The following is a 26489-nucleotide window of genomic DNA, read 5'->3' as shown; positions in this document are numbered from 1 at the left end:
TTTTGATAATGCCCAATTCTTCAAGTCTTCAGCAGTTCACCCTAAATACACCTGACTGCTCCTCCACACACGAGTAGTCACGGCTGTCACGGGTTGATAATAAATTAGTCATGTGTCAAGTGCCTATGTTTACTTGGAAATGTCGCCTCAGTTGGACTCTATATGTAAACATCCTCATTTACTGAACCTAAACAGGCAATCAATCAGATTCTATTTTAAGCACGGTCGACAATAGGGGATCTGACATGAAACCACAGAAGGATTTAGAATAAAAACAAGAGCAAGAGAAACTTTTTTTTAGAAGCTGTGTGGAAATTGGCCAAAGCACAATTAGACATCTAGTGACAAAAGGCAACTGCAACAAAACAAGCATGGTAATTGTAGCATGAAAAGTTTTTTTAGATGGAGAGGGATGCCGTGAGTTTATTTGACTTGGCTCGGGTCCAGCTTATAAACCGGAGGCAGGGGAAAAGTGGAGCAGAGCGGGAGCCAGCAGGCCCGACAGCAGGCCTGGAGAGCAGGAGGAGCTGTGCATCAGGTGGACGGGATGTGTGTGTGTGTGTGTGTGTGTGTGTGTGTGTGTGTGTGTGTGTGTGTGTGTGTGTGTGTGTGTGTGTGTTTATGTCTGTGTGTCGGAGAGGGGAGGGCAGCAGCAGCGGGGCAGGTGGACACTGGTGCAGCTTGCTGGGGGCTCTGGGCCCCTAGCAGGTGGATGCACAGAGAGCAGAAATTAAAAAAGAGGGATTAAGAGGATGAAAGGAAGCTAAGGATTACTCGTCTCCTTTTGTCCACTGATATAAGCCAAGGGTCTCATACCAAAACATCCATTTGTGGGTAGGGGTAATTTATTACATGGTGCTAATTGTTCACTTTTTTCCAATCATTCTAAAGATCAGAAACTATAAAAATAAAGAATGTCTACAAAAAAGAGGCAAAATATTGTGAGAGATTTCTTTTGTTGGAGTTTAGCCGTGGTAAGTGAAGTGTACACAACATAAATGTTAATTTTGTGTTTGCAAATACCTAGTTTCATGTTCAATTAAGTCAATCAATTGCGTAGTCTGTCAAAAAAACTAAAATAATTCTATCATAATGCAATTTTTCAGGATCTAATGGTGACTTTTCATGATTGCTTTTTTTTCATCTCACCTAGATTCTGAAGAAATCTAATTCAAGAGAAGAAAATCTCACATTTTAAAAGCTGCAGTCAGAGAAGTGTTACCACTTGAACATTTGGACATCATTTTCACTTACCCAGACAAGGTTGATACCTCTCACACTTCTCTGTGCACACAAAGAGTGGAAAAAGACAGCTAACTTGGCTCTGTCTCAACCTAATAAAATCTACTTACCACCTCTTAACCTGACTAAGTAACGTGTTTTATTGCAAATAAGGGTAATTCTCAAAATCTGTTCTCAGAATGGTTCCCCATTTCCATTCTACAATTTAACAATTAATCATTAATTGTCTGCTTTTGTAGTTTTCCTTACTCAAGAATACTTTTAGGGTGTCTTTTCCACATGGTTATTATATTGTTCAGAATTGGGTATGCTGTAATAGTTAGTCCAGAATCAGTTGTAACTTTTTGTTGAGATAACTCTAAAGATTTATGTAAATTAGATTTAGTGAATTTAACCTCCTCTGTGCCCTCACTCCTGCAATTAGTGTAGATTACTGTAGAAGCTCAAATGGAATAAGTAAAACTCTTAAACTTGACCCTCTGACTCCATTTATCTGACTGAAAATCAATATGATCTTATCAAAATTACTGTGAAATGACTCCCCAAGCGTCCACCCACACGCCCCACCCCGATTAGTTTGTTTCTATTGTTGTGTATTGGTGAACACGGCCTCTGCTGTGGATCATGGCACACGACATTATTTATTCATGGCCGGGAACGATAGATGTGGTGCAGGCTTCTCCTGAGTATTGTCCATCTGTTAGCCGGCCTACTGTACACACTAATGTAATATGTGAGTCCTCAGGAGGCGTACTAATAGCTGTTCATGTGTTAATGCTTCACACTATTTATCTGTGTAATAACACCACCATTAATTAAAATTAGTGCCTTGTCGTTGGAATGTGATTTATCTGTCCCTGAAGAAGTGCAAGATAAACAGGGAGTAAAGTGTGACCTTCCCAGTTTTATTTGATCACCACTGCGCAGCTCAACATCTCATAAGACACCTCTAACATGGGAAAACCTGAGGTCTAATTGCTCCCTATAAGACACTCTATAATCTGTCTCTGAGGACTGCTGTACACGTCATTTTACACAAAGCTGCAGATAATTTAATTTCCACCCAGGGAGCTTTCAGCATTAGCCTGTAATAGAAAAGGAAGATTGCTGCCAGATTTCCAACACAAGCGCCTCTGTATCACTATGATCATGAAATTGTAGCAACATAATCAGTTTTCCTATATTGATTGTTTTTTTTTAATGAATCATTTAAAAAAAAAAGAAAAAAAAAAGACTGTATTTAAGTTATTCAAACTTCCCATAGGCAGATTCTTTATATTGTAGATACTTTTCTTCTGAGGCATGATTGATTGACTCTCACTTTTTATGCTGTAGTTTTTAATGCTCTATAATGCATTTGGACTAAAAGCACCCATCACTTGTGCATATTCAGTGCAAATTACTTTCAAATTGAGCAAACTGCAGCTTCAAATGCAGAATGAGAGTGACACCTTTGCATTATGTTGCCTCCATCTGTCACCAGATGCTGTGATTTATGTCGCTCCGAGAGCTGTAAAAGCCCCCTCCTTCCCACAAACATAAATTATAAAGAAAAGGTGTTAGACTCAGCCGTCTTTTAATGAAATGTAACAAAGTGGGTCTGCTGCAGACAGTTTACATAATCATTTCCTATGGTGGAAAGATAATTCTCTGTTTCACAGTTGGATGAGCAGTGCATCAGTAGACTACTCTGCATAGACAGATAATAACATGCTCTATCATGTACTGTAATACTCCGGATAGCTACACACTGCAACATCTGATCATCTCCGGGGACTGGATCTATGTGGCTTGCCTCCCATCTTCAGTGAAAAAAAACAACAAAAAACACACAGCTGCTACAATAGACTGCAGTGTGGAGGGGTGTCTCACTTTGATCTTTAAATACCCTCTAACGTTAAGGCATGCTCATTGGCTTTGATTTTTTTTTCTTTTTTTTTTTTACAACTGTGGGGAAAAATGCATACGCTCCCTTGAATCTCCCTCTATTTAGCTGTAGTGCAGCAGAGAATGCGAGAGAGCACATATCCTCCCTTTTTATTTTTTCTCCTCCAACACCACCACCATCTGTCCCTTTCTTCCATTTCATGTCCTCAAGCAATATCCACACCCCTCTCATAGCAACAGCACGCCGCCGCCGCCCCCCGCGCCTTGCAGTGAATTTTTCTTCCCCTGGATCTTCGCCTCGCACCATGCAGACGGTCCCTTGGCCCTGCCTGACGGTTCAGTGTTCCCCCCTCCCCCACCAACCGTGCTCCTGTTTCACTCAAAGATGGCGTCGGCTCTAGAGCCCCTGGTCTCTGGCTGCATTTTTAAGGCTTGTTGTTGTCTCCGTTTCGCACGGTTTTGGCACCTTCTCCTCGGCGGCTCGACACGAAATTCCGGTGAGTAGCAGCGGAAGCCGGATGGGGGGATGTGAGATTTTACACACGGCCCGCTTTACCCGAGCTTCCCTTTGGAAACCAGAACCGGACCAGCTCGGGCTTTCTGGGGGAACCGCGAGAGGTAGAGGAAGAGAGGGGTACGGAGGGATGATGATCGCGGAGGTGGGTGGGGGGTACGGAGGAGGGGGGAGCCGAGGCCTAGCTACTCCGCTCTAGCGGCCTTGTCTTCCCCGTACCGCAGGCTGTAGCGTTACGTGGGAGGGCGGTTGGTCGAGGGAGGAAGTCAGCGAAGTGGGGACCGATAGTAGAGGCGCCTCCGAGCGGACACAGACTCCTCGCCCGTACCGAAGCCTGTGAGGGACGCCGCGGAGCATGTAATACTGCGGAATCCGCCGCTACCATACCTACATTTTCGCACTTGCCCGCTAGCCGAGATGGCCGTCTGCAAGTTGCATTGTGCCTTTTACAAGGCCGCGTTCTCACGTTAATATCTGAATGTCATTCAGAGTGATATTATTCACTGTGTTTGCTGCGGTGGGACGGGTTGTATGGTCTGAAATGTCGGGCGGAGGGGGGAATTGTTGTCCATTTGTGCGGGAGCGCTGGCTAACGTCTCGTTTCGTGCTGTTTACGTTTCGGGTTAGCGAGTAACGTTAGTAACATAATCGTAACGTTAGCTCGTCGGCTAGCGCCTAACGCTAGCCTGCTAAACAACAGCAGTTAGCGGGAAGGCTTGTTGTCAGACACTTAGCAGCCTCATATCATATCAGTGAGGGTAAACAACACCGCGGGAAGCAGTTTGTCAATGCGGCAATTAACTTGCCTTTGATTTTTGCTAGCGTCCAGGCTAATGTTTGCTAACAGTCTGTGTTTTGACTGCATCATGTTTACGTTAGCAACCCTACTAGCTCTGTAGTGAACTTGGTACTACAGTTTTTAGGATGGTGTTGTTTATACCCCTTTTCTCTTCCTTATTCACACGTTTAAATGATATATCTGTGCAACTTCCAGCATTTACTAGCAGTTGTAGTCATGCTTGTTTGTTGACAGTATGTGTGTCATAACTGGTTGTGGTTTTGGCAGTGGTGTGGATCTAATAAGAGAAACATTGGTTGTATAAAATTAATAGTTAACATATCCCAGTATCATGTGTGCTCCTTGGCTCAGTGTCTAATTCTGGTAATAGTGTGTGTCCAAACTTCAGGTTGCTTTCTAAGAGCAGTCATGGCTTTATTTATATCAGTGTGAGGGCACTGTGCCTGTGTTGTGAACCAGTCTGTGCGCTCTCTAAGGTTGTCTGCACCTCACTCAAACTTATCATCCTTGTAAAGTCTAAATTTAGTTGCTTTCTCCTTTGCTTCCTCATTCAAAGGAGTTGTCTTTCTAACCTCTTTCTCTGTGTGTTTTCTCTTTCTCTGCAGGGTTTGTCAGCTACTGAAGTGCAATAGGCATGAAGGTGATCAGCCCTGGCTGCTCCCTGGGGTGAGATATCTGTTCCGTCCCAGACCTGAGAAGCCCGGAAAGACGACGAGAGAGAACAAGTGAAGACAAAGGAGTGTGGATGCAGAGAAAAGCCTCATCGTGTGGAATGTTATAATCAGTCCACGTTCCACCTATTTACTGTATTTCCCTCACCTGTATGGTTGAAACACTAATTTCATGTGCTGGATCTGATTTCACATCTCACATTGCGAGCTGGATAGTTTTCCAACAGTAGGAAGCTGACTGGAAAGATTTTATTGTCCATGTGTAGGTGTTTTGCGATAACTAAAGTTGGAAACACTGTAATTTTTTTAGAAGATCTTCGCAGCCCCACTGTGTTGCACTGTGGAGTTTAAGTTGCTAGTAGACCTGTTACTTCCTCCGCTCCCCCTGCTTCTTGCCAGGGACCATCACCTGGCTGGGAGTGGGTGGTGGGTGGGTGGACCTGATTTTACTGGGTGGAGGTCTGGCGCTGGGGGTTTGTGCTATGGTTAGCTGCTCCCTTCCGTGCTGCTCATACTCAGCTTCTGAGGGACTCTCCGTGCGACCCCAGGACAAGGGATAGTAAGCAGGCAGAGGGAAAAGAGGAAGTGGAGGCGGCGGCGCTACGGCGCAGGCCAGGTATTTCCTTGGCTTACAGTCCCTATTTTTCGTGTGCGGTCACTGCGGCGAGGCCCTCGGGCCCCCGCGCTCGCCCAGGCAGTAGCCATGGTGAAACTGGCGAACCCCACGTACACGCAATGGATCCTAGAGGCCATCAAGAAGGTGAAGAAGCAGAAGCAGCGGCCATCAGAGGAGCGCATTTGCAATGCAGTTTCCATGTCTCATGGTCTGGACCGGAAAACCATTCTGGAACAGTTAGAGCTCAGTGTCAAGGATGGTACAATCCTTAAGGTCACCAACAAAGGCCTAAACTCCTACAAGGACCCTGATAACCCCGGGCGCTTGGCTCTTCCCAAACCCAAAAGTGGTGGCAGCTCTGGAGGAGGCGAAAGAGGAGGAGGCGGGGGCAGCAGCAGCAGTGGCGGCGGAAGCGGCGGCGGCGGCAGCAGCTCTCACTCTCATTCTCATTCTCATTCCGGGAAGAAATCGGGACTTGACTGGAACAAGCTGATCAAGCGGGCACTGGAGGGGCTCCACGAGCCCGGTGGCTCCAGCTTAAAGAACATTGAGCGCTTTCTCAAGTGCCAGGCCGATGTGGCGGCCTACTTGTCGGGCAGCGGCTCCATGGGGCCCGGCCTCTTCCACCAGCAGCTGAGGGTGGCCCTGAAAAGGGCAGTGGCCCATGGACGTGTGGCTAAGCAGGGTCCGCTGTTCCAGCTCATCAGCCGCAGCAGCTCCCAGGACGACGGGACCGGGACGGTGTCTCTGGAATCGCTGCCACCTGTTCGGTTGCTGCCCCACGAGAAAGACAAGGTAACGTATACAGGCATGCATCATTAACAAACAGTTACAACTGTGTGCATACACCTAAAACCTGCACACACAGACATAATACATCAAATATTAAACATCAACAAACGACATTTATCATGTGTATTACTGCTGTTTTCACGTGGATGTGACATTTACCTCTCGAATGTTCTTGATCACTGTTTGCTGGCACAGTCAGCAATGTGGTTAGCAAAGATACGGTGCACATTGAAAATGACAAATAGGATGTAAAGTACTTTTGTCTTTTGGCATCAGATGCGTCTGATAAGATCACGGATATCCTGTTGAAAAAACAAATGTGACTGACTTGTAATTGTGTCAACAAATCTGAAGTGCCCTCAAGTTAAAACATTTCAGAGCAACAGAGCGAAAGCGAGTGTGATTTGTGAAAACAGAAAAAAAAACACTTAAAGTTGTTGCAGAATTATTTAACTCTATCAATTGGAAAAACTGTCATTTTTCTGCTTGTTCACATTGGTTCTGGCTGACAGGGCTGTGATTTCCTATAATACGGCGAGGCCCTTCAGTGTGAGACTATCAGTTGTGAGGGTTCATACAGCATGCTGTAGTAGTTCAGTTATTTAAGCGGTGGCCAGCAGGACTGCGAGCATCCTTCCACAAACCGGTGTTTGTATCTTTTTGTTTAAAACACTTTTCAATATCTGTTTGGAAGGTGAAGGTTACCGGCGGGTCAGAAACATGTGAGCCAGACGTCACTGAACCCAGCCGCTCAGCGTCACACTGCTACCTGCTAAGCAGCAGAAGCCCAGGTGTGTGTTTACGTCTGCGAGGGTCCAGGCTAGGAACTCCAGAGTCCCGCTGGGTGGGCGGCTGGTGGGCCAGTTTTCAGCAGCAAGAGGAGGTCAAGGGAGAGAGTCACATGGCTCCCAGCCTCCTGCAGGGAGTGTGGACCAGCTGCAGGGCTGCTCCCTGTCAGGAGCTGTCAGGAGATGGGTGGAAGGAAGGAAGAAAGAAAGAAAGAAAGAAATAAAAAGGAGAGGGAAGGGGGAGGAGCACAGACAGGCGCGAGGGAGAGGTGGTCTGTAGTGCTGCCAGAGGAAGAGGCCGGGATGACGCAAGCTTCAGGCTTCTGTAACCAGAAAGACGGAGAGAGGCAGAAACACAGAGGGAGAAGAGAGTGAGCGAGACAGAAAGAGTTGGAGAGAGAGAGAGGGAGAGGCAGACATGCAGGCGACAGAGGAGAGCGGGAACACACCCACTTTTGTAACCTGATCAGAGAGAGCAGCCGCCTGCTAACCTCAGCTTGTAAGGGCCAGGGACATGTACACACACATACACACACATGCAAAGAAAAGACAGACAAACTCATTGCATTCAGACTCAAAACCCACTATGGTACACATGCCATAAATCTTTGATTTTACATCCCATACAGCCATGCAAACATGCACTCTAACAGCCAACAAGTAAACAAACCAGTCATATCACTGTAGTGGCCCATCATCAGCTAGTTGCATGCCATACTGGTCCTAAACACTGTTTTGACTGGCTCCTGGCTTTAGCTGGCCCCCGTGTGGGTGTGTACGTGTCAGTGTAGCCACAAAAGCCTCTGGTAAGGATGACCATACACACACACACACACACCCTCACCCTCACACACACACAGGATTAGCCTAGAGAGCAGGCTGTAGTCACATGGGGTCTGCCTAGCACAGTGACCTGCTTGGCTGCAGATGGTCCACCTCTTAAGACAAACAGAGATCAACCACTTCCTTCTCTTTGACTCAGCTGCTGATTAGCTCGCTTCTCAAAATAAATCACATGAAAACACTGAGAAATGCATGCACGCCTTGATATGAAAGCGCTGCTTCCTTTTAGGTTAATGAATGTGTTATATTATTTTACAGTGCACCAGGGAGCTCTTATCACATCTGTAAATTCAAAGTAATTACTGGAGGGAAAGTGAATTTTTAACATAAGTGATTCTCTTGAAAACGTCTCACTCACATATGAACACGATCGGCCGTCAGTCTGACATCACGTATGCAACGTGTGAAAAGGCGTAGGGGAACTTGTGCGGTTTCGTTGGTGCGTCGCCTCTCAGAGGTTAGTTATGTCATGAAGACAGTGCTGCAGCAGCGTAGAAGATGACATTTGTATGTGGCATTCACACAAGCCCCTTGTTGCCTTGATATCTCTCTCCAGAGGAATCAACCTTATTGCTGCTCGGTCGTGTGTTTTGTGTTGGACTGTTGGTGTGTTCTTGGTGTACAGCGGGGAAAATAGGTATCGAACCCGTCAACGTTTTCCTCAGCAAATATATTTCTGATCGGGCTATTGACATGAAACTTTCACCAGATGTCTGTAACAACCAAAGTAATCCACATATACAAAAAAATCAAAACACATATGTCCATAAATGTAGTAAATGTGTAATAAAGTGAAATGACACAGGGAATAAGTGTTAAACATGTGAAGAAAAGGAGGAAGTGCAAATTGGAATGGAAAGACAAGAACCCAGCTGGAATCTGTCAGTATTTAGGAAGTAATCCTTTTCCCTATCAGTGCAAATTAAAGAAGAACTATGCAAGAATTTACCTTAATTAAACAGCTTTGGCGTAATTGTGATGGTTAAATTACTTCACATGGGGAGAACTGAGGCTCTCTGCCTTCCACCTAGCGTCTCTTGACTGAAAACCAGCCTCCGACCCGCTGTCCCAGCTCTCGTCTCGGCGGCACCATGAAACAAACACTCTCCGTAATCAGTAAAGTCTTGTTTATGACAGATAAGACTACACAATATACACACTGTAAAATATCATATTATGCCATCCACAGCTCCATGGATTGCCGGCTCTGTTAAAAACAAATGCACATGGCCGGGAGGAGGGTTAGCAAAACAGTGAAAAGGCGACTGGGCTTGCATAGTTCCCCTTTAACAGTAGTTGAGTGATAATAACTAATAAAAAGGTTTCTCAATACCAAGGTGTCACACAAGCAGCATCTCATGATGCTCTCTGAAGACCGTCACAAGCTTATGTTGAAAAACAGACCGACAGCATTGGTTACAAAAGTGTTTTTAAACCGACAACGACCAGGTGCTCCTCAGTTAAAAGAAGAGTCCAGGAGCACTCAGAGAGAGCTTTAGACAGACCTGGAATCAGCAGGTACAGTTGTTGTAATGCACTCAACCTCCATGACCATGTACAACTGTTGACGCGTTCAATACCACTTTTCCCCCGTCGTACATGTTAATGTTACTCTGCTCCTGTGCGAGTGGTTTGTACCTTTAAGGAGAAACAGCACTGAGAAGGTTTGCACGATCACTCAACTGTTTCACTGCCCTACCACTGGACTGGTGCATCATCGACGTGCACAATCGCTCTGCTTGATCGTTAACGGTTACAATTTCTCAAGAAAAGGGGGAGAGAGTGTAGAGAGTGGAGGTGGAGGGTGGGGGTGGGAGGGGAGGAATCAAAACAAACGGATAAGCACAGGCTCTGACCCCGTTTGAAGGGAGATTTGTGTACTCAACGCACTGATGTTTGTGTCGGAGCACTCCATTCAGACGGGATCCCAGACCCTATTTTCGGTCTCCCTGCGTCCCCCCCCCCTCACCCTAATAGGGTGCCATTGCCAGGTCATGAAGGGGGAGGAGAATGGGGGAGCGAAGTCAACCAGGGGTCATGGATATAGATGGCAAACCTCATTGCCTCCCTGAGCACCCGTTAGCGGTATGAGGCTACAGCCATTAGGTGGGATGGGCCCGACGCTGAGCCTTTGTGTGTATATCCGTCTCGGTATATAGTTTTGTGTGTGTGTGTGTGATGTTCATCCTGTCATAATACGCAAGAGCAATCTCCCTGCCCTGCGGTTGCCCCCTCCCCAACAGCTGGAGCGGGGTGAACCAGAGTTCTCGATGTCGACGTGCAGTGTCATGGCGAGGACGTGTGAAAAGGGACTCGTGGTCAACACACACACACACACACAGAGCCACATTCCCACTCCCACATCCACTGTGTTGTGACTTTTCCCTCCAAAACATCCCACTGACCCCTTTAACCAGTTTGGCTAATGTTAGCATCCTGCACCTAATGGTTCCTTTGCTGGTAGTGGTTGTAGAGCCGCTACATTAGGCACTGCTTATTATGAGCCGTAATGGAGATATTTATCCACTGTAATTCATTCCTCTCTTCCCCGTACGGGATCGACCCCCACCTGTCTTCCTAACATCGCGCACATTACCTCTCTGTGTTTGCTCAAGGTGAAGACATCATGTATCGTCACTCGGAGCGCCATGAATACAAAATGCCCCCAGACATTGATTATATGTCTTGGGCGCAACCTGTCTCTTCATCTGTTTTTCTATCCACCTCGCTTGTCTCTCCCCCCGCCGTCTCCCCCTCGTTCTGCTCTGTGTTCTGCAGCCACGGGAGAGGGTTTTTACGTTTCCCCTACATGGATAGGAACATCGCCAGGGTTATAGCGCCGCACCACAGGAATGCTGGGAAAATGATGGCGTTTGGGTGCCATGAAATGGTCTCCTATTGTTGGCTTTTCTTGAATATCAGATTTTGGACCGATCCATTTTTTTTTCAAGGAGGTGGCGAAAGTTGTAGAAAATCCATCCTTCATTTCTGTGACAACCGTCTATTGTTTGCATTTCACCGGCACCGTGGCCTCAGGCGACCCATTATTAGAGCCTGACGTTTAAAAAAAAAGGCTGGCTCCACTCTCTGACACCAGTTTAAACTTCAAGCTGTGCTGCGACCACAGACTCAGTTCCTGTTTGACACTTAGCGGTGCACACTAGCGGAGAAATGGAAAAACTGATGCACAGTTATTCATTTAAAGCATCAGTTCAAACAAGTTGGAAAATAACTTCCACAATTAGTTGATGAGCAGAGCGGTTGATAGTCAAATAATTGTTTAGTCATCATCAGTTAATCTGCAGATTAATGGAAGTAGTCATTGATTATCATTACTCTCCCTTTAGACACAGTTTCTTACTCTCTGTTGCTTTGGTTCACAGCCATGTGGCTACATTATAGTTGTATTGCTTATCATATATCTGCTGCCGCTTAAACAAATGTATCAAAACAAAATGTGACAGGCACTGACAGCAAAGTGTTTTTGGAGAAACAGTGTCCCCGTCACTCAAGATAATCCACAGACCTCACTGTTAACCAGAGCTGCACGATATGCACAAGACATCATGTTGCCATTACATGGGCAGATATTGCCGTCGCGATGTATGTTTGTGATTTCAGTTGGAACTCATGATGTTGTTTTTTGTTGGGTCTTGTAAACATGTCCCTTCATGTCTTGAGAATATGATTTGTTGGAACAAGCGTCTTCGTAGCAAAACACAACACTCACAGCACTAACAATGCACCAGCACCACAGTAGTTATGACACATTTTATCAGAAAATAACAATTCAGCTCCTGCCTTTTAAATACTGCACTTGGCCATATTGCAATTTGATTCCATTGTGTTTAATTGTGCAGCCACGCTGTCGACCTCTCATTCTGACTACTTCCTGTCAATGTCAACAAAACTGTCTGCTCAGCAGGTAGGACTGGTTTAAGCAAATTACGATTTTGATTTTGGGTTCCATGCGATCCTAAAACTTATGTAATGAAAGAAAAGTGATTACTTTGTCATTTTCCTAGACTATTTGTGTCTTATTCTGAATGATAGACACATGCGCGATTCCGCCTCTGAAGCCTGCACTGCACTCACTCAGTCAATGCTGTGAGTCCACTTGTGTGGTGACGGCCGGTGTTTAAAAGTCAGCACAAGTGAAGATGGCAGAGAGAGAGCAGTGTTGTTTAGTCGACCACCGCTCAGGCCGAATGAACTGACAATAGAAAAAAAGAAGAAACTCACAACAACAATAGTTGCGTTTCCATCCACCTTTTTTTATTCGCATTTTCAAAAATTGCCAATAAATACAGGGTTCCTACAAGTTTCTTAAAGTTAAATTTAAGACTATTTAATACCTTTTTAAGACCATTTATACATGAAATTAAGACTTTAGTCGGCCTGTTTTACAGCCATATCGGCAAAGAAGAAAAATGAAATTCTTGAATTTCACAGTGTGCGTTTATTTGAAAAACAGTTCACAGTAACCGTGCAAATGAACAGGGGGTCTTCATAAATGAAGTCTGCAGTGACGTATCTAGCTTGTGTTCAGATTATTTATACCCTCCTGATTGCGGTGCGGTCGAAATGATTACCGTAGTTCCGCCTCTCTGTATTTACATTATTTTTTATTAAATATTCGCGATTGACAAATAAAAACTTAAAAATAGAGAGAAGTTACAAACAGCACAATTTTTAAGACCCAAATATAAAAATTCAAGACTTTTTCAAGACTTTTTAAGGTATTATTTTCAAATTTGAAATTCAATGCTTTTAAGACTTTTTAAGACCCCGCGGGAACCCTGTAAATACTTGGATGGAAACGCCAGAAATTCGAAAAAAGGCGGTAAATGCGCACAAAAGTTTTTACACTTTGGGGGGGTGGATTTGTCAGCGTATCGATTAAATGAAAATGCGACTTTTTGTTATGGAAACAGATTATGCGAATTGAGCCAGAGTTTGTGGGTGAAGTGCTGCTGGACTTCACCCAGCGACGTTCAAAGAAATGGAGAACGACGCCCCGGTCTCCCAGCTCTCGTCTCTGCACACCGCAACACAAACGCGCTCCGTAACCCATAATCTTCTGTTTATGACGGTTAAGACTACACAAACACACACGCCGTAACATCGTTATGTAATGTAACGTTATCCACCGCTTCATTTATTGATTTTTCGCCGGCTTTGTTGTAAACAGATGCACATGGTCGAGAGGAGCCTAACTAAAACAGCGGAAAAGCGAGCGGACTTGGACAGTTCCCGACTGTCTTTCTGTGTAAATATCTCGTTACAACATGAAAACCTGCGGCTTATATTCAAGTGCGGCCTATATGTACAGTATTTTCTTTTAAAATTTAGCTGGTGCGGCTTATACAGGTGCGTCTATAGTCCGGAAAGTACGTAAATTGTCCATGATGTTGAGTGTCAGCTGAGTGTCAACTGTTGGATACATTCACGGCGCACTCCTCCTAATCGCAAAACACTAATGAATGGAAACGGTCATAAATTCGCATTTGCTTTTTGCGCATTTTCACAAAATCCGCTCTTAAATTCGATACATTTGGATGGAAACCCAGCTATTGCTTTTCCTCTGTTTTGCTAACCGTCCTCCTGGACATGTGCATTTGTTTACAACGAAGCTGGCGAGAAATCAATCAATAGAGCTGTAGATGATGTTATATATCATATACAATGTTACGATGTGCATATGTGTGTAGTTTCATCTGTCATAAACAAGAGGTTACGGGTTATGGGGCAAGTTTGAGACAAGAGCTGGGACACTGGGGTGGCGGCTTTGATCTCACAAGGCTGATTTTCAGCCAAGAGACGCATGTGGAAGACAGAGAGCCTCCATTCTCCCTCGCACACTGTTACAATTTATTTAACCTTCACAATTACTCCAAAGCTGTTTAATTAAGTTAAAAATGTAGCATAGTTATAAGCTACAAATCCTGCATACCCCCCCCCCCCCCCCCCCCCTCCTCCATATACATACATTCGTGATTTCAATATTGACCAAACTAATCGTGATTATGATTTTTGCCGTAATCGCCCAGCCCTACCAGCAGGTCACATGCTAAACATGTATAGGACAATGTTTTCCAGTGTTACCTCTTTGAAGCCTTAGTGCTGAGCGGTCATCATCATGTCTATCAGCGACTTTGACCTATGAGAAGCACAGGAGCAAGCAGCAGCAGACGGAGCTGGCCACCAGTCTATAGAAACAGCATTAACAGCGGCGTCAGCGCCCAGGGGGGGAGCAGTTACCTCAAGCTCCACCACCGACTCTGATGTGAATGGCATTTGGCACGGGAAGCGCAGCGGTGTGAGGCCTCGCGTATGGCTAACCTCACCGCCCCACAAATAGAGCCAATGTGTTGAGCAGCTGTGGAAGTGACGGCTGGAGCGCGGCCAGCCCCCTTGCTCCGTTTGATGCAGTGATTTAGCTTTGTGCTCCCTGGCTAACCTCGATCTTAATGGAGGGTGATGCCTGGCTGAACGGAGGACACGCTGGCACAACGCGAGGTCCCTCCTCTGCCTCTCGTATAGATGCCACCCAATCATTTGAGAAGTTAACTCCCAAAGCGTTCGATGGGATTTCAGGTTTAAAATGTCACACACACACTCGTGTTATCTGTGATCCGACGCCAGCTGAGTGTTCTCTTCCGTGTGTGTTTGTGTGTGCTCCTCATTGAAAGTGAAACAATGGCACGTCAAGGTGCAACTTGTGAAAGGAACCCGCGCGCGCGCGTATGTGTGTTTGCGTGTTGTCGCCGCTTGCACGGCATGTCCTGTAACAGTGATCAATGAGTTTGTGTTTGGAGGTGGTGGTGGTGGTGGGGGGGTGGCCATAAGGGAAGTGCGATGGGGTTGCTGAGATCGGGCTCCCATGTTAATGAGATCCTTGACTTGAGACGAGACAAGGACAGCAGTAACGCTTTTCCCTCTTTCTGCTGCTTTCTCCCAATGCCTTTTATCCTTCCTCCCCTCCTCCTCCTCCTCCATTTCTGCTTCTCCTTTTGTCCTTCCTCCTTTGTTCTCTCCTTCCTGTCTCACTCTCCTGTCCTCTGTCTTTGGATAACAGAAGTCAGTATATAAAGGGGGAAACCAGGCTACACCAAGTTGTTTTTCTATAACCCATTATGTCTCTGTATGAGGCCTCAGACAAAGCTACATGTTGCCTCAAGTATTAATTTCAACTCTTTGGAAACTAAACGCAGGCAAACAGTGCGACGCTAGGCTACAGGATGTGTGTGTGTTTGACCGTGTCGTGCTTAAAGGGATAGTTCAACATTTTGGCAAATTGGCATTGCCATAATCCCTATAGTCATAGCAGTAGGTTTGTTACATTTAGTTGTCGGTGCAAGCTATTTTTAGAACGGCGGAGCAGAGCCGCGAGCTACTCAGAGCTATGCTACGGAGGCTAATGGGATTTCTTGGTTTCCCTCATCAAACTCATCAAATACACAATCCAACAACTCCACAACGCTCTGGTGGACAAGTTGAGACCTGCACATTCACCACGCTATGAGATAATAACGGAACGTTATGAGTTCTTTTAGAGGTAAATTCATGCAAAACAGCTGATGTGTGGTTCCTGTCGAGGGCAGTCTCTGCATTTCCCTCTAAAACAACTCCGTCTTGTAACGTTCCGTTATTATCTCATAGCGTGGTGAATGTGCAGGTCACAACTTGTCCACCAGCGTTGTGGAGTTGTTGGATTGTGTATTTGATGAGTTTGATGAGGGAAACCAAGAAATCCCATGAGCCTCCGTAGAGTAGCTCTGAGCAGCTCGCGGCTCTGCTCCGCCGTTCTAAAAATAGCTTCCAACGACAATTAAAGGTAACGAACCTACTCCTAAACTATAGGGATTATGGCAATGAGCCAATTTGCCAAAATGTTGAACTATCCCTTTAAGTGATGCATAGGTGGGTGTGTCGGCTACGTCGCACCAGGTTCCCCTCACCTGTGTTAAGGCGTGTTTTCAGGTGGCATGTCGAGTCCACCCAGTTAACACAGCCGGTTGCCAACAGTTGTCATGAGGCGTGTCTTTGCGGTTCAGTAACACAATAACACAATTGGATCTTCCTTTTATGTTGTGAAAAGAAGATCACATGCCAAAACATTAACACACATTCGAAGTCCAATGTCAGCCACGATGACGCTGAGCTCAAACAAGTCGGTCGACGACGTGAGAGATTTCTAGAGCGCTGGCGTGTGTGTGTGGTGTTAGAGCAGCCGAGGCAGCCTGCTCCGGCCGAGGCGGGAAAGACTGAAACAAGGAGGGAAACCGGCTCTCAGGAGGAATTTGAGGATTGTGTTTCACCGTTCCAATATCCCTGTCACGGAGGAGGATTAGCTTTTGGTTTTTTTAGTATCTGTTGGGGATTAATTTACAGTGGCAGCCAGTAACTGAAGCTCCACTGTAACGTGCATCTCTATACCAGGTGTCCGTGTGTGTGTGTGTGTGAGAAAGGTAATGCTCGCTCACTCGCTCACTCTGAGCTCGTGTTTACTCGAGCGCTCTCAGGGCAAGCGGGAGCTGTTGACCTCCTCCGGCGAGGAACGGGTTAAGCGTCAGGAATGATTGAGGTGTTGGTCGCACGCAGGCTGCTCTGAGGTCTGCTGCTGCAGATTTTCTCTCTTTCTTTATGCTTTCCATTTCCTTCGCTCTTTTGCCCTCCATTATTTTTGTCAGCGCTCTGCTTTTTTTTTCATATTCCTCTCGTCTTTTCTCTCTGTCTTGGCGCCGACTAACTTCATTCCTCCCTCACCGTCTTGGTGTGTTTTTTCAGTCAAATCCGGCTGTTTTAATTACGCATTCACCATTGTTAATGACTTTAACCTGTGAACCGGTCTGAGAAACAGAGAACTGGTAAAGTCTTTCTCTCTCAGTAGCCTGCATGTCTCTGCTTATCTAACTCTCTCTCTCTTTACCGCTCTTTCTCTGCAGTCCCTCCTCTCTGTTTACCTCTTTCTTCCCTCACTCTACACCTTTTGTCTCCCTCTCTCTCTCTCTGTCCCTGTACGGTGTTATGTTGGGGGCGGTGGTGGTGGTGAGGTGTAGCATGGCGCTTCTGGAATCAGCCCGAGTCAGAAGGAAATGAACCCAATAAATCAAGCTCTCCTCCCTGCCAGGACCTGGTACCTACCCACATTTCTGCAGCTATGTGCATTTACACAGCTGTCCTGCAGAAAACCTCATAACCACTCCCCCCCCCCCCCCCCCCCCCCCACACACACACACACACACACCCAACTTCAGTGAATGTCACGTTGTTGTTTTCCAGCTAAATAAAGGATTAGATGTTGTATTGTGGGTTTGGAAGAGATGTTATTATGACCTTGGCTGTAAGAAAATAAATAAATCTTTTTTTAATGGCTTCCCAAGTTACATCACTATTGAAACTCTCCAGATTAGTGTATCTCTTGATCACAGTTCCAGAGGAGGTACTTGAGAAAATACTTTTCTTCTTAAGAGTCCCATGCTTTTAATTTATTTGTCTGTCAGTTCATAGTAAGCTCTAAATTGCAAACTATTAGGGTATGTTAGAGAATTATTTCAGGCTTTGCTAAAAATATCCTTTTCTTTTATAGTGCTGGCATCTGCCCATCAAATGTCAAATTTTCTGCTAAATTAGCATGCTCACCAGTAGTTGGGTAAACTACAGCTACAGCCTCAATGAGCATTTGTATCAGTAGCTGCCTGACAGTGACAGTGGATTCATCCTTTGTAAAAATAGCATCTATTGCTGCTCTGTTATGTGACTTCATGATAGTGTAAGAACATCCTTTAAAGGGATACTTCACTCAAAATCGATAATTCACCAATTTTCTACTAACCGTCATGCCAAGCAGAGTTATCAAACCCTTTTGGAGTTCCAGGGGGGGTCCGGCTGGCAACGGATTTTCATATAATGGTGGCATATTGTGCTCACTTTTGAATCATCCAAAACACACACTATGAAACATCCAAATACCTCCATACTGCTCGTCCGTACTGACCCAAGTGTCCTGAAGCCGCCACATGAAAAAGTTGTAGTAGTAGCTCCCAGTGGCTCTGTTGATGTTTGTGCGCATGCGCGAGATTTGCTGCAAGATTTTTGTTTGTGGTTATAAACCATTGGATGTTTGATGTAAACATGGAAGAACATCTCGCAGCAAATCTCGCGCAGCCACTGGGAGCTACTACTACAACGAGGATAAAAACAGAGATCAAATAAATTTTTCCGAACAACTTTTCCATGTGGCGGCTTCAGGACACTTGGGTCAGTACAGACGAGCAGTATGGAGGTATTTAGATGTTTCATAGTGTGTGTTTTGGACGATTCAAAAGTGAGCTCTATCCACCGCCATTATATGAAAATCCGTTGCCCCCTGGAACTCCAAAAGTGTTTTGATGACTCTGAAAGTTCTCCAAACCCTTCCTTGGCATGACGGTGAGTAGACAATTGGTGAGTTATTGATTTTGGGTGAAGGACACTTAATACAAAGGGTGGTTTATTATGACGCAGTCTAAGTTTTATAGTATGAAAACATTCGGCTCATGTGCCCGAGGGTCTCAATGTTCTATTGTGTTGAATAAACAGTGGAATAATTAAACCTCTGACACTAATTAGCCATAATAACTTCCTATTTATCCACATCAGGTCAGTTTTAAGTTGAGCTGTGACAGTAGTTCTGTGAAGTCTTGCCACAGTGTGGAATCATCTCCATCACACCGTTGTTGTTTTCCAAGTTTATTCTATTTGTGTGTCGTCTCACACTCAGTCAGTCTCTTGCAGATGTTTCCACAGCTGCTGTAAGTGTCTTTGCCGCAGATTAGAGAAGCATCACCACAGCATGGTGCTAATACGCAGTGTTTGTGCCAATACGCAGTGTGTGTGTGTGTGTGGTTCGCACAAAACGGTCTAATGTGACAACCCAAAAAGCTCCAATTGGGTGTCATTAGATCACAGAAGCTCCTTTGTCCCGTCTCTCTCACACGTCTGCTGGTAAACACCAGTCCAGGTGTCATGTGAGTTACTTCAATAGTTTCTTTCTCCAGGCCACGCCGCCGCCCAGGCAACAGAGGACGCTGCCCTGAGCTCAGCGTGGAGACATCTCACTCCTCCACTGTCCATCACTTTGTGCTCTTCTTCTCACAGAGGCAGCGCCACATAGTTGTGATGAACTTGATCAGCGTCTTTTGTTCAGCAGGGCTTTGCAGTGAAGTGTTCTCCGTCCCGACGACACAGCTCTTGCTGCTGATCCGACCGACTGACAGAGCTCTGATGTATTTAACCTTAAAGTATTCGGCATCACCTTGATTGCACACAGATGTTCTCCATTCAACACAGCGTGTGGTTTGTAAAAAACAACTGGCTGTACGAGTGGTTGGCATAGAGGCAGCTGCTTTCCCTGATTATTGAGCTTTTTAAAAAATATCTGCATGAGGTTTTTAGAGATTTTTTTCATTTTTTTTTTATTTGATCGCTTCAGAAAATCCTAATTACACCCACTACAATTTTGGAGTATTGATAAAGGATACAATTTGAAAAGGTCAAAAATGTTTTGCCAGCATTTTAAATCGCAGTGCACCCAAAGTCAATCTGACATTTGTTGCTCCTAAAATTCATTAGTATATGGGACATTTATATATAAGTTGTCAGTGTTTCATCTAGCTTTTTTTGTCTTTGGGGGGTTGGGGGGTGGATGAGTTCCGTTCCGGGGGGGGGTGCAAGTGTAATTTCGATTTAGGCCCCAAACTAACTTGTATGTTAGTTGTATAAGGCTCAGCTCAGCGACTCAGCTTCGATTTTATTATTTTTTATTCTTTTTGAGGGTGGGTGCTGGTATTTAAAAATCAGATGGCAGAGGGAGAACAGTGCCGTTTGGCTCCAACTGTTTTGGACTAGTCAGACCAACAGGTCCGCTCGTGGTGACGTCAGCTGGGGAAGGAGCTCAGGAAGCGCAGTGGACGGGGCTGAACTGGGAGAGAGGCCTCACTGAGGGTGTGTGTGTGTGTGTGTGAGAGGAGCGAGGGGGAATATGCATCGTAATGAAACAATAGCAACACATTAGACGTAGAGATGTCACGATTATAGATTGTCTTGGTACGATTATTGTCAGAGAAATAATCACGGTATTACCATTATCACGATTATGATGCATTAATTAATTTCACAACATTATGAATGTGTAAAATCAAATATAGTCAAAATATGATTATATGACTAATTATATACACAAATATTTGACGTATCTGTTAAAGCTGAAGTGAGTGATATATTTGTGTTAACTCATTGAGTGCCAACCACGTAATTTCTCGTTTTTCGTTCCCATGCGTTGAGTGCCGAAAACGTAATTTTACGTTTTTTGCTTTTTTTTTAAATTATGAAAATAGACACTTTAATACACATTATATGTAAATTTGGGGACTCTACGACGAGGAGAACTGAAATAGATGACGATCAAAGTCACATGACAGCTCATGATCTGGAAGTTTTTATCATAACTCGGCTTCTGCAAACGAGTTCTGCATGCAGATGCAGCGCAGCTGCTCTGCTCTCACCCGCGCTGCTGCTCCAGCTGCTCCAGCTGCTCGGAGCAGAAACAGGAAGCTCTCAGCCGACAGTCCGCCCGGTCTTCAGCTGGAGCAACACCGTGTCCTCCCCAAAGTCCTCCCGCGGTAAAATCTGATGGTCTCTGGGCCAAAGCAGACCGGCATCACCGACCCGTACCACAGAAGGACCGCGACCACCGGCGGGACCGGTCTTCCCGAGCCGCGGTGGCCGACTGACCCTCACGCTCCGCGGGGAGAAGCTGTGACACGGCACGGTGCGTCTGTGTTATTGTTGTTTAGTGGCGCCCCCCCCCCCCCGCCCCCGATGGTGGTTTTGTGAATAGAACAACAACTGTTGTATATATTTATCTTATACGAGCCCTTTGATCCAGAAATGCGAGTGTGAGAAGAGCGACAGACACAAACAGCGCACCTTTCATAAAAGACGCTCTATCTCCTTTTCTAGAAAAAAAGGAGGGATTTTGGTGAAACCCAGCCATGTTTAGCTTGACTTTTCTCAGGAACAGAGGCACGTAGAAACAAACGGTTTGTGGCCACTTGAAGCATTAAGGTAAACCTTTCAATTGAGCCACAGTATGTGTTGGTGGCAATAATATAGAATACACTGTGGCTCTACATAAAAAGTCAAAAATGGTCTAAATTGCCGGTACACTTGACTAAAACTTTGGAAAGGAGCGCGGCACTCAATGAGTTAATATAAGTCTTAAATAGTTATATCTTCCGACAGCAATCACTTACATAGAGTGTTTGGTCTGAAACACGGGTCTGTCAGTCACTCTGCTCTGCTCTGAGCCGAAGAGAAAACATTTATCGTATCCTACAGTTTTTATCCAATGAGGAGAGAGAACGGCATGCAGGGCTGTGTGTGCAGCCAAGGAACGCCGTGAATGTGGTGACGTAGCGACGAGGACTGTTATGGTGCGTTCAAGGAAACTCGTATTTTTCCGACCGTGAAGTGGTACCAGTTCGATCTGGTACGAGTTCACCGGTCGGAATACGAGTGGCTGTTATAGTGACTTTCACCGGTAAAACAGGTCGGAAAAACACGAGTGGGTTGCCTGGAACGCTACAAAGTCGTAAGTTGTGACTTGAAGCTGTAATTTACGATTTCAAAAGCCTGCCTGGAACGCAGCATTAGCGAAAATGACCGGATCACTCACTTCTGCTTTAATATATGGCCAATTATGAATCCCCCAGGGGAAATGTTTGAAATATTCAAGTCATTAATTGACATCTAATGTTTAAGTTTATAATTATATAATTTTTTTTCTAACAAATGACATTTAAATTCCTACCAATTCAATGTTACGTTAGGTAAATTCACATCAACGTAATTTACCGAATTCACATGCAGTTGTTGTGTTTTCGGTCCGTGCGTGTTGCGCTGATCTGCCGATATGGCTCCTACATAATCGTTTTTGGAAAGTGACTGTATTTAGAAATCTTTACGATTAATTAACTGTGGCACTTAATACCACGGTTAATTGTGAAAACAAGTAATCTTGACATCCCTAATTAGACATATATATTATAGCTCCTTTCGATTAAAATAAACATGAGGCTAAATAATCGATTTTTTTAAACTGCAACTTGAATTCTGCGACAGTGTTTCCCCTACATTCCTCTACATTTCAACCAGACATGTAGGGGAAACACTGGTTGTACATATTACCAACCAAAGTATAAAGATTTTTACAGTCAGAGTGACGGCAAAAACAAATCCACCTCACTCCTTCTATCTGCTGGGTAGAGCTCGGCAGTAAACAAAATGTATTTGCTGAAATTACTTGCGGTTTATTCTGAGGTAGAAGCGAGGCAACACTTCCCTCAGGGCTCCAGGCTCCAGAAACTTTCAAGGAGAGTCACCTAGTGGCCCTTCCTCTCCTGCGTGCGTGTGTGTGTGTGTGTGTTTACCTGCAGCGCTTCAGGGGTGCGATTTCTCTGCTTTATTGTTCGCACAAGTCCCATTTGATGCATAACAACAAGTTAAGTGTTATCCAGCCTCTTGTAATCTCGGACACAAATCTGGCTGAGGGTTGTGTGTGTACATTTTCAACTGATGTGTTTGTTTTGCATCCGAGTACACACCTGCTGCCGACATAGTTTGTTTTGTGGGGGGGGGGGTGAAAAGAGTTACACGACCCCAGACACGGAACGTCTGATGGCGTGTTTTCAAAGCCGGTGTCAGATGTGGACACGCTGCAGTGGAATTAAAACTGCCAGAACAACCAAACGCACCTTTGATCAAAACAGCTCAGGAGTCATCAAGAGACCGGGGGCTCACAATGGCAGCCTCTAGCCCCCCCCCCTCGACATGTCACATAAATTATACAAGCTCACCCATCACAGGAACGCTCCCGCTCTTCATTACCCTAAACTGTGTCGTTCACAGATCGGCAGCGTCATCGGAGCGTCTGAGCTTGTTGATACACACGGCGACACTCTGCCACCGTGGCAGGACACAGAAGGGCCACTTTGTTGTGTTCATTTGTACAATGAAGCTGTTAAGTTGACTGACGGTCTCAATTTGCATCCCTCTCTCCCCCACCCCCCCTCCCTCCCCCCTTCTGCTCTGTCCCTCTGCCAGCCGGTAGCGGAGCCCATCCCCATCTGCAGCTTCTGTTTGGGCACCAAGGAGCAGAATCGTGACAAGAAGCCGGAGGAACTCATCTCCTGCGCCGACTGTGGCAACAGCGGTGAGTGTTCACTCGTGACCCATAAAAACCCAGCACCAGCCAGCACCGGTGGAGAGTTTCTGGAAGAAGAACCAATCAGCTGGCCCCACTAAACTCACATGTAGTTGGATACAATAGATGCATTATCACATTACTATCGCAGGTATTTTGACAAAAGCACATTACAAAGCACATTTAGACTGTGGGTAGAAGAATTACCCAGTGAAATATTAGGAAGCTGCACTCTGAATTATTTACTGTGCACACACTTAACACACTGAACCTCTTCATTTCAGTTTAATGGCCTTTATCTGTGTCTTTGATGGCCGTTCAGATGAATTAATCTCTCACTCTTCAAGTCTCATTTCAACTACTTTTATTCCTCAGTGTGAATATTCATCTCCTCTCAGCGGTTACATGACGGCTCACATTTCCACCGCCTTCACTACAGCTGACATTTTACAACGGCTTTTACTTCAACCTCACCCTCACTTCAGTTTACCCTTCAACCAATGCAAACACTTCAACTGAAACTCTTGTACAACTGGTATTTTACCTGTTGAAATCTTTTTAATGCCTTTTTTTGTGTTTTTTCAGTAATTCAGATTCAGAGTTGAAATCTAGGGCTCAGTTTAAAAAAAATCTATTTTCTGATTCATGTCAATCTTCATTTGAAAGATCCAATATTGATTCATAAAATCCTTTAATCAATCTTTTTTGATGTATGCCATTTCCTTTTTGTTAGTCTCCCACAGCCTGATGACAAATCTCTAACCGCCCCGATGATGTAAACATTAACATCTTTAACAGTGCTACAGATTAGAGAGTTCTAATTAGCAGTATTAATTTAATGTCTTTCACAACCAACCAAAATCGGTATTAAAGGGATAGTTCAACATTTTGGCAAATTGGCCCATTGCCATAATCACTATAGTCTCAGGAGTAGGTTCGTTGCCTTTAATTGTCGGTGCAAGCTATTTTTAGAACGGTGGAGCAGAGCTGCGAGCTGCGAAAGCTAATGGGATTTCTTGGTTTTCCTCATCAAACTCATCAAATACACAATCCAACAACTCCACAACGCTCTGGTGGACAAGTTGTGACCTGCACATTCACCACGCTATGAGATAATAACGGAACGTTACGAGACAGGGTTGTTTTAGAGGTAAATTCATGCAAAACCGCTGATGCACGTTCCTGTCGGGGACAGTTTTTCAGCAAGCAGACTCTGCATTTACCTCGAAAACAACTCTATCTCGTAACGTTCTGTTATTATCTCATAGCGTGGTGAATGTGCAGGTCACAACTTGTCCACGAGAGCGTTTGGGAGTTGTTGGATTGTGTATTTGATGAGTTTCATGAGGGAAACCAAGAAATCCCATTAGCCTCCGTAGCGTAGCTCTGAGCAGCTCACGGCTCTGCTCCGCCGTTCTAAAAATAGCTTGCACTGACAATTAAAGGTAGCGAACCTACTGCTATGAGTATAGGGATTATGGCAATGGGCCAATGTGCCCAAATGTTGAACTATCCCTTTAAAACTGAAATATATCCTATTGAATCAATATCAAATTGAATTGGAAATTGAATCAAATCTGGACCTTGTGAATCGAAATCAAATCGATTCAGTAAATCAGTAGCGATACCCAGTCCTGTTCAAATCCAAATTCTTCAGTCTTTTTATTTCATAAGCTGACCTGCTGCCAACCTGAGCAATCTGAACACAAACTGGTAGTGAGCAGCACTTCCCTCTAAATTTGAGATATGACAGACCCCCGTATAAAATCTTTTTTTCTTGCAGCAGGAGTTCTAGTGTTCTCGCCAATACTTGCTTACGCTGACATTGCTTAGTGGAAGCAGAGGACAGATTGTGTTCTGCTTCTTCCCTCAGTGGGGTTCTGTCCCAGACAAGGCCGTCTTGTTTGCTGCTCTTCAAACAGAGCAAATGCACAGCTCTGACAGATTGTCATTTATGTTTGAACACTCTCTTTGCAGCCAGGTTTGATTCAGTGAGGGCTTTAATTCCAAAAGGAGCTCTTTTTTTTTTTTCTTTTTCTCCCCCCCACCCCCCCCCCCCTCCTCTTACAATGATGCAAGTGGGTCACAGCTGTCAGTCAGCAGCAACAAAGAAAAAGAAATAAATAAGTGTGTGTCGTTGACGCACTTGTTTGTGTACGCCTGTCTGTCTACCTGCAGGCCACCCGTCCTGTCTCAAGTTCTCCCCAGAGCTCACAGCGCGTGTCAAGGCTCTGTGGTGGCAGTGCATCGAATGCAAGACTTGCAGCAGCTGTCAGGATCAAGGAAAGAATGCGGTGAGTGGATGAGCGAATATGGAGGACTGGCAGCCCGAACAGTGTCTGCGAAACGCTCTCTTCTCTGCTTAAGTGCCAGATAGAGATGCTGATAGACATATCTGCGGTCCTGGGATTGAGCTATTTTAGTAAGGCTCTCGTGCCTGTCAAGTCGGGAGTCATTGTTATTCAAATGTTTGCAGGAGATGAAGCTAAGACGTAAGACAATAAGAAACCAAGCAGGTGCAGAAATCAGTTTAGTTTTTACCTTACAGTGATAGAATATAAAGTCTTTAAATGTTTTTATGTGATGTGTGATGAGAACGAGCCCTGGAGCCGTGCATCCTTCTGGACATGGATCACACAGACTGATCTGTAATACATGTACAACTTGAGCCCAGTGTTTTGTTCTAACTCATCACTTCTTAATGAGGCCTCTGATAATCATCAACACTGCTGTGTGTGTGTGTGTGTGTGTGTCTGTGTGTGTGTGTGTGTTTTGTGCAGGACAACATGTTGTTCTGTGACTCCTGTGACCGGGGCTTTCACATGGAGTGCTGCGATCCTCCCCTCACGCGGATGCCCAAAGGTAAACAAACATCACCGGCCACCTTATTACCAGTTGACAGCACCATGAGGATTCAGATGAAACAGACACAATTATATCTTATGACTATGATATTTTCAGTACAGATTAAACCATCTGTTGTTGTTGTTGCTGCAGCCACTTCCTAATGAAACATCTGAGGCTTCACTGTTAAATAATAATGTATTATCTGTGTCCCAGAGCATGGGTAGTACCTGCACAGAGGCCTGT

The 26489-nt window shown here is 45.1% G+C and overlaps 1 protein-coding gene across 5 annotated transcripts in view; it reads left to right on the top strand.

Annotated features, from left to right (window-relative positions):
• The first annotated feature begins 3500 nt into the window (after positions 1–3500).
• The window catches only part of kat6a (K(lysine) acetyltransferase 6A), a 41858-nt gene continuing 18869 nt past the window's right edge, over positions 3501–26489 (top strand). For 3 of the 5 annotated variants that reach the window (XM_083979208.1, XM_083979207.1, XM_083979204.1), the window contains exons 1-5: positions 3501–3626; positions 5048–6524; positions 23300–23408; positions 25578–25693; positions 26180–26261. In XM_083979208.1, coding sequence (XP_083835334.1) covers positions 5817–6524; positions 23300–23408; positions 25578–25693; positions 26180–26261 — 1015 coding nt within the window. In that variant the 5' untranslated portion in view covers positions 3501–3626; positions 5048–5816. Of the gene's footprint in view, positions 3627–3653; positions 3748–3935; positions 4001–5047; positions 6525–23299; positions 23409–25577; positions 25694–26179; positions 26262–26489 lie in introns of those variants that run through there. The other 2 variants (XM_083979205.1, XM_083979206.1) reach the window with 2 other exon arrangements.

The sequence above is a fragment of the Trachurus trachurus genome (genome assembly GCF_905171665.1).
Source record: "Trachurus trachurus genome assembly, chromosome: 9".
In the NCBI taxonomy this organism is placed as follows: Eukaryota; Metazoa; Chordata; class Actinopteri; order Carangiformes; family Carangidae; genus Trachurus; species Trachurus trachurus.
Note: the sequence above shows the minus strand (reverse complement) of the source record. Positions and strands in the feature narration are given on the sequence as shown.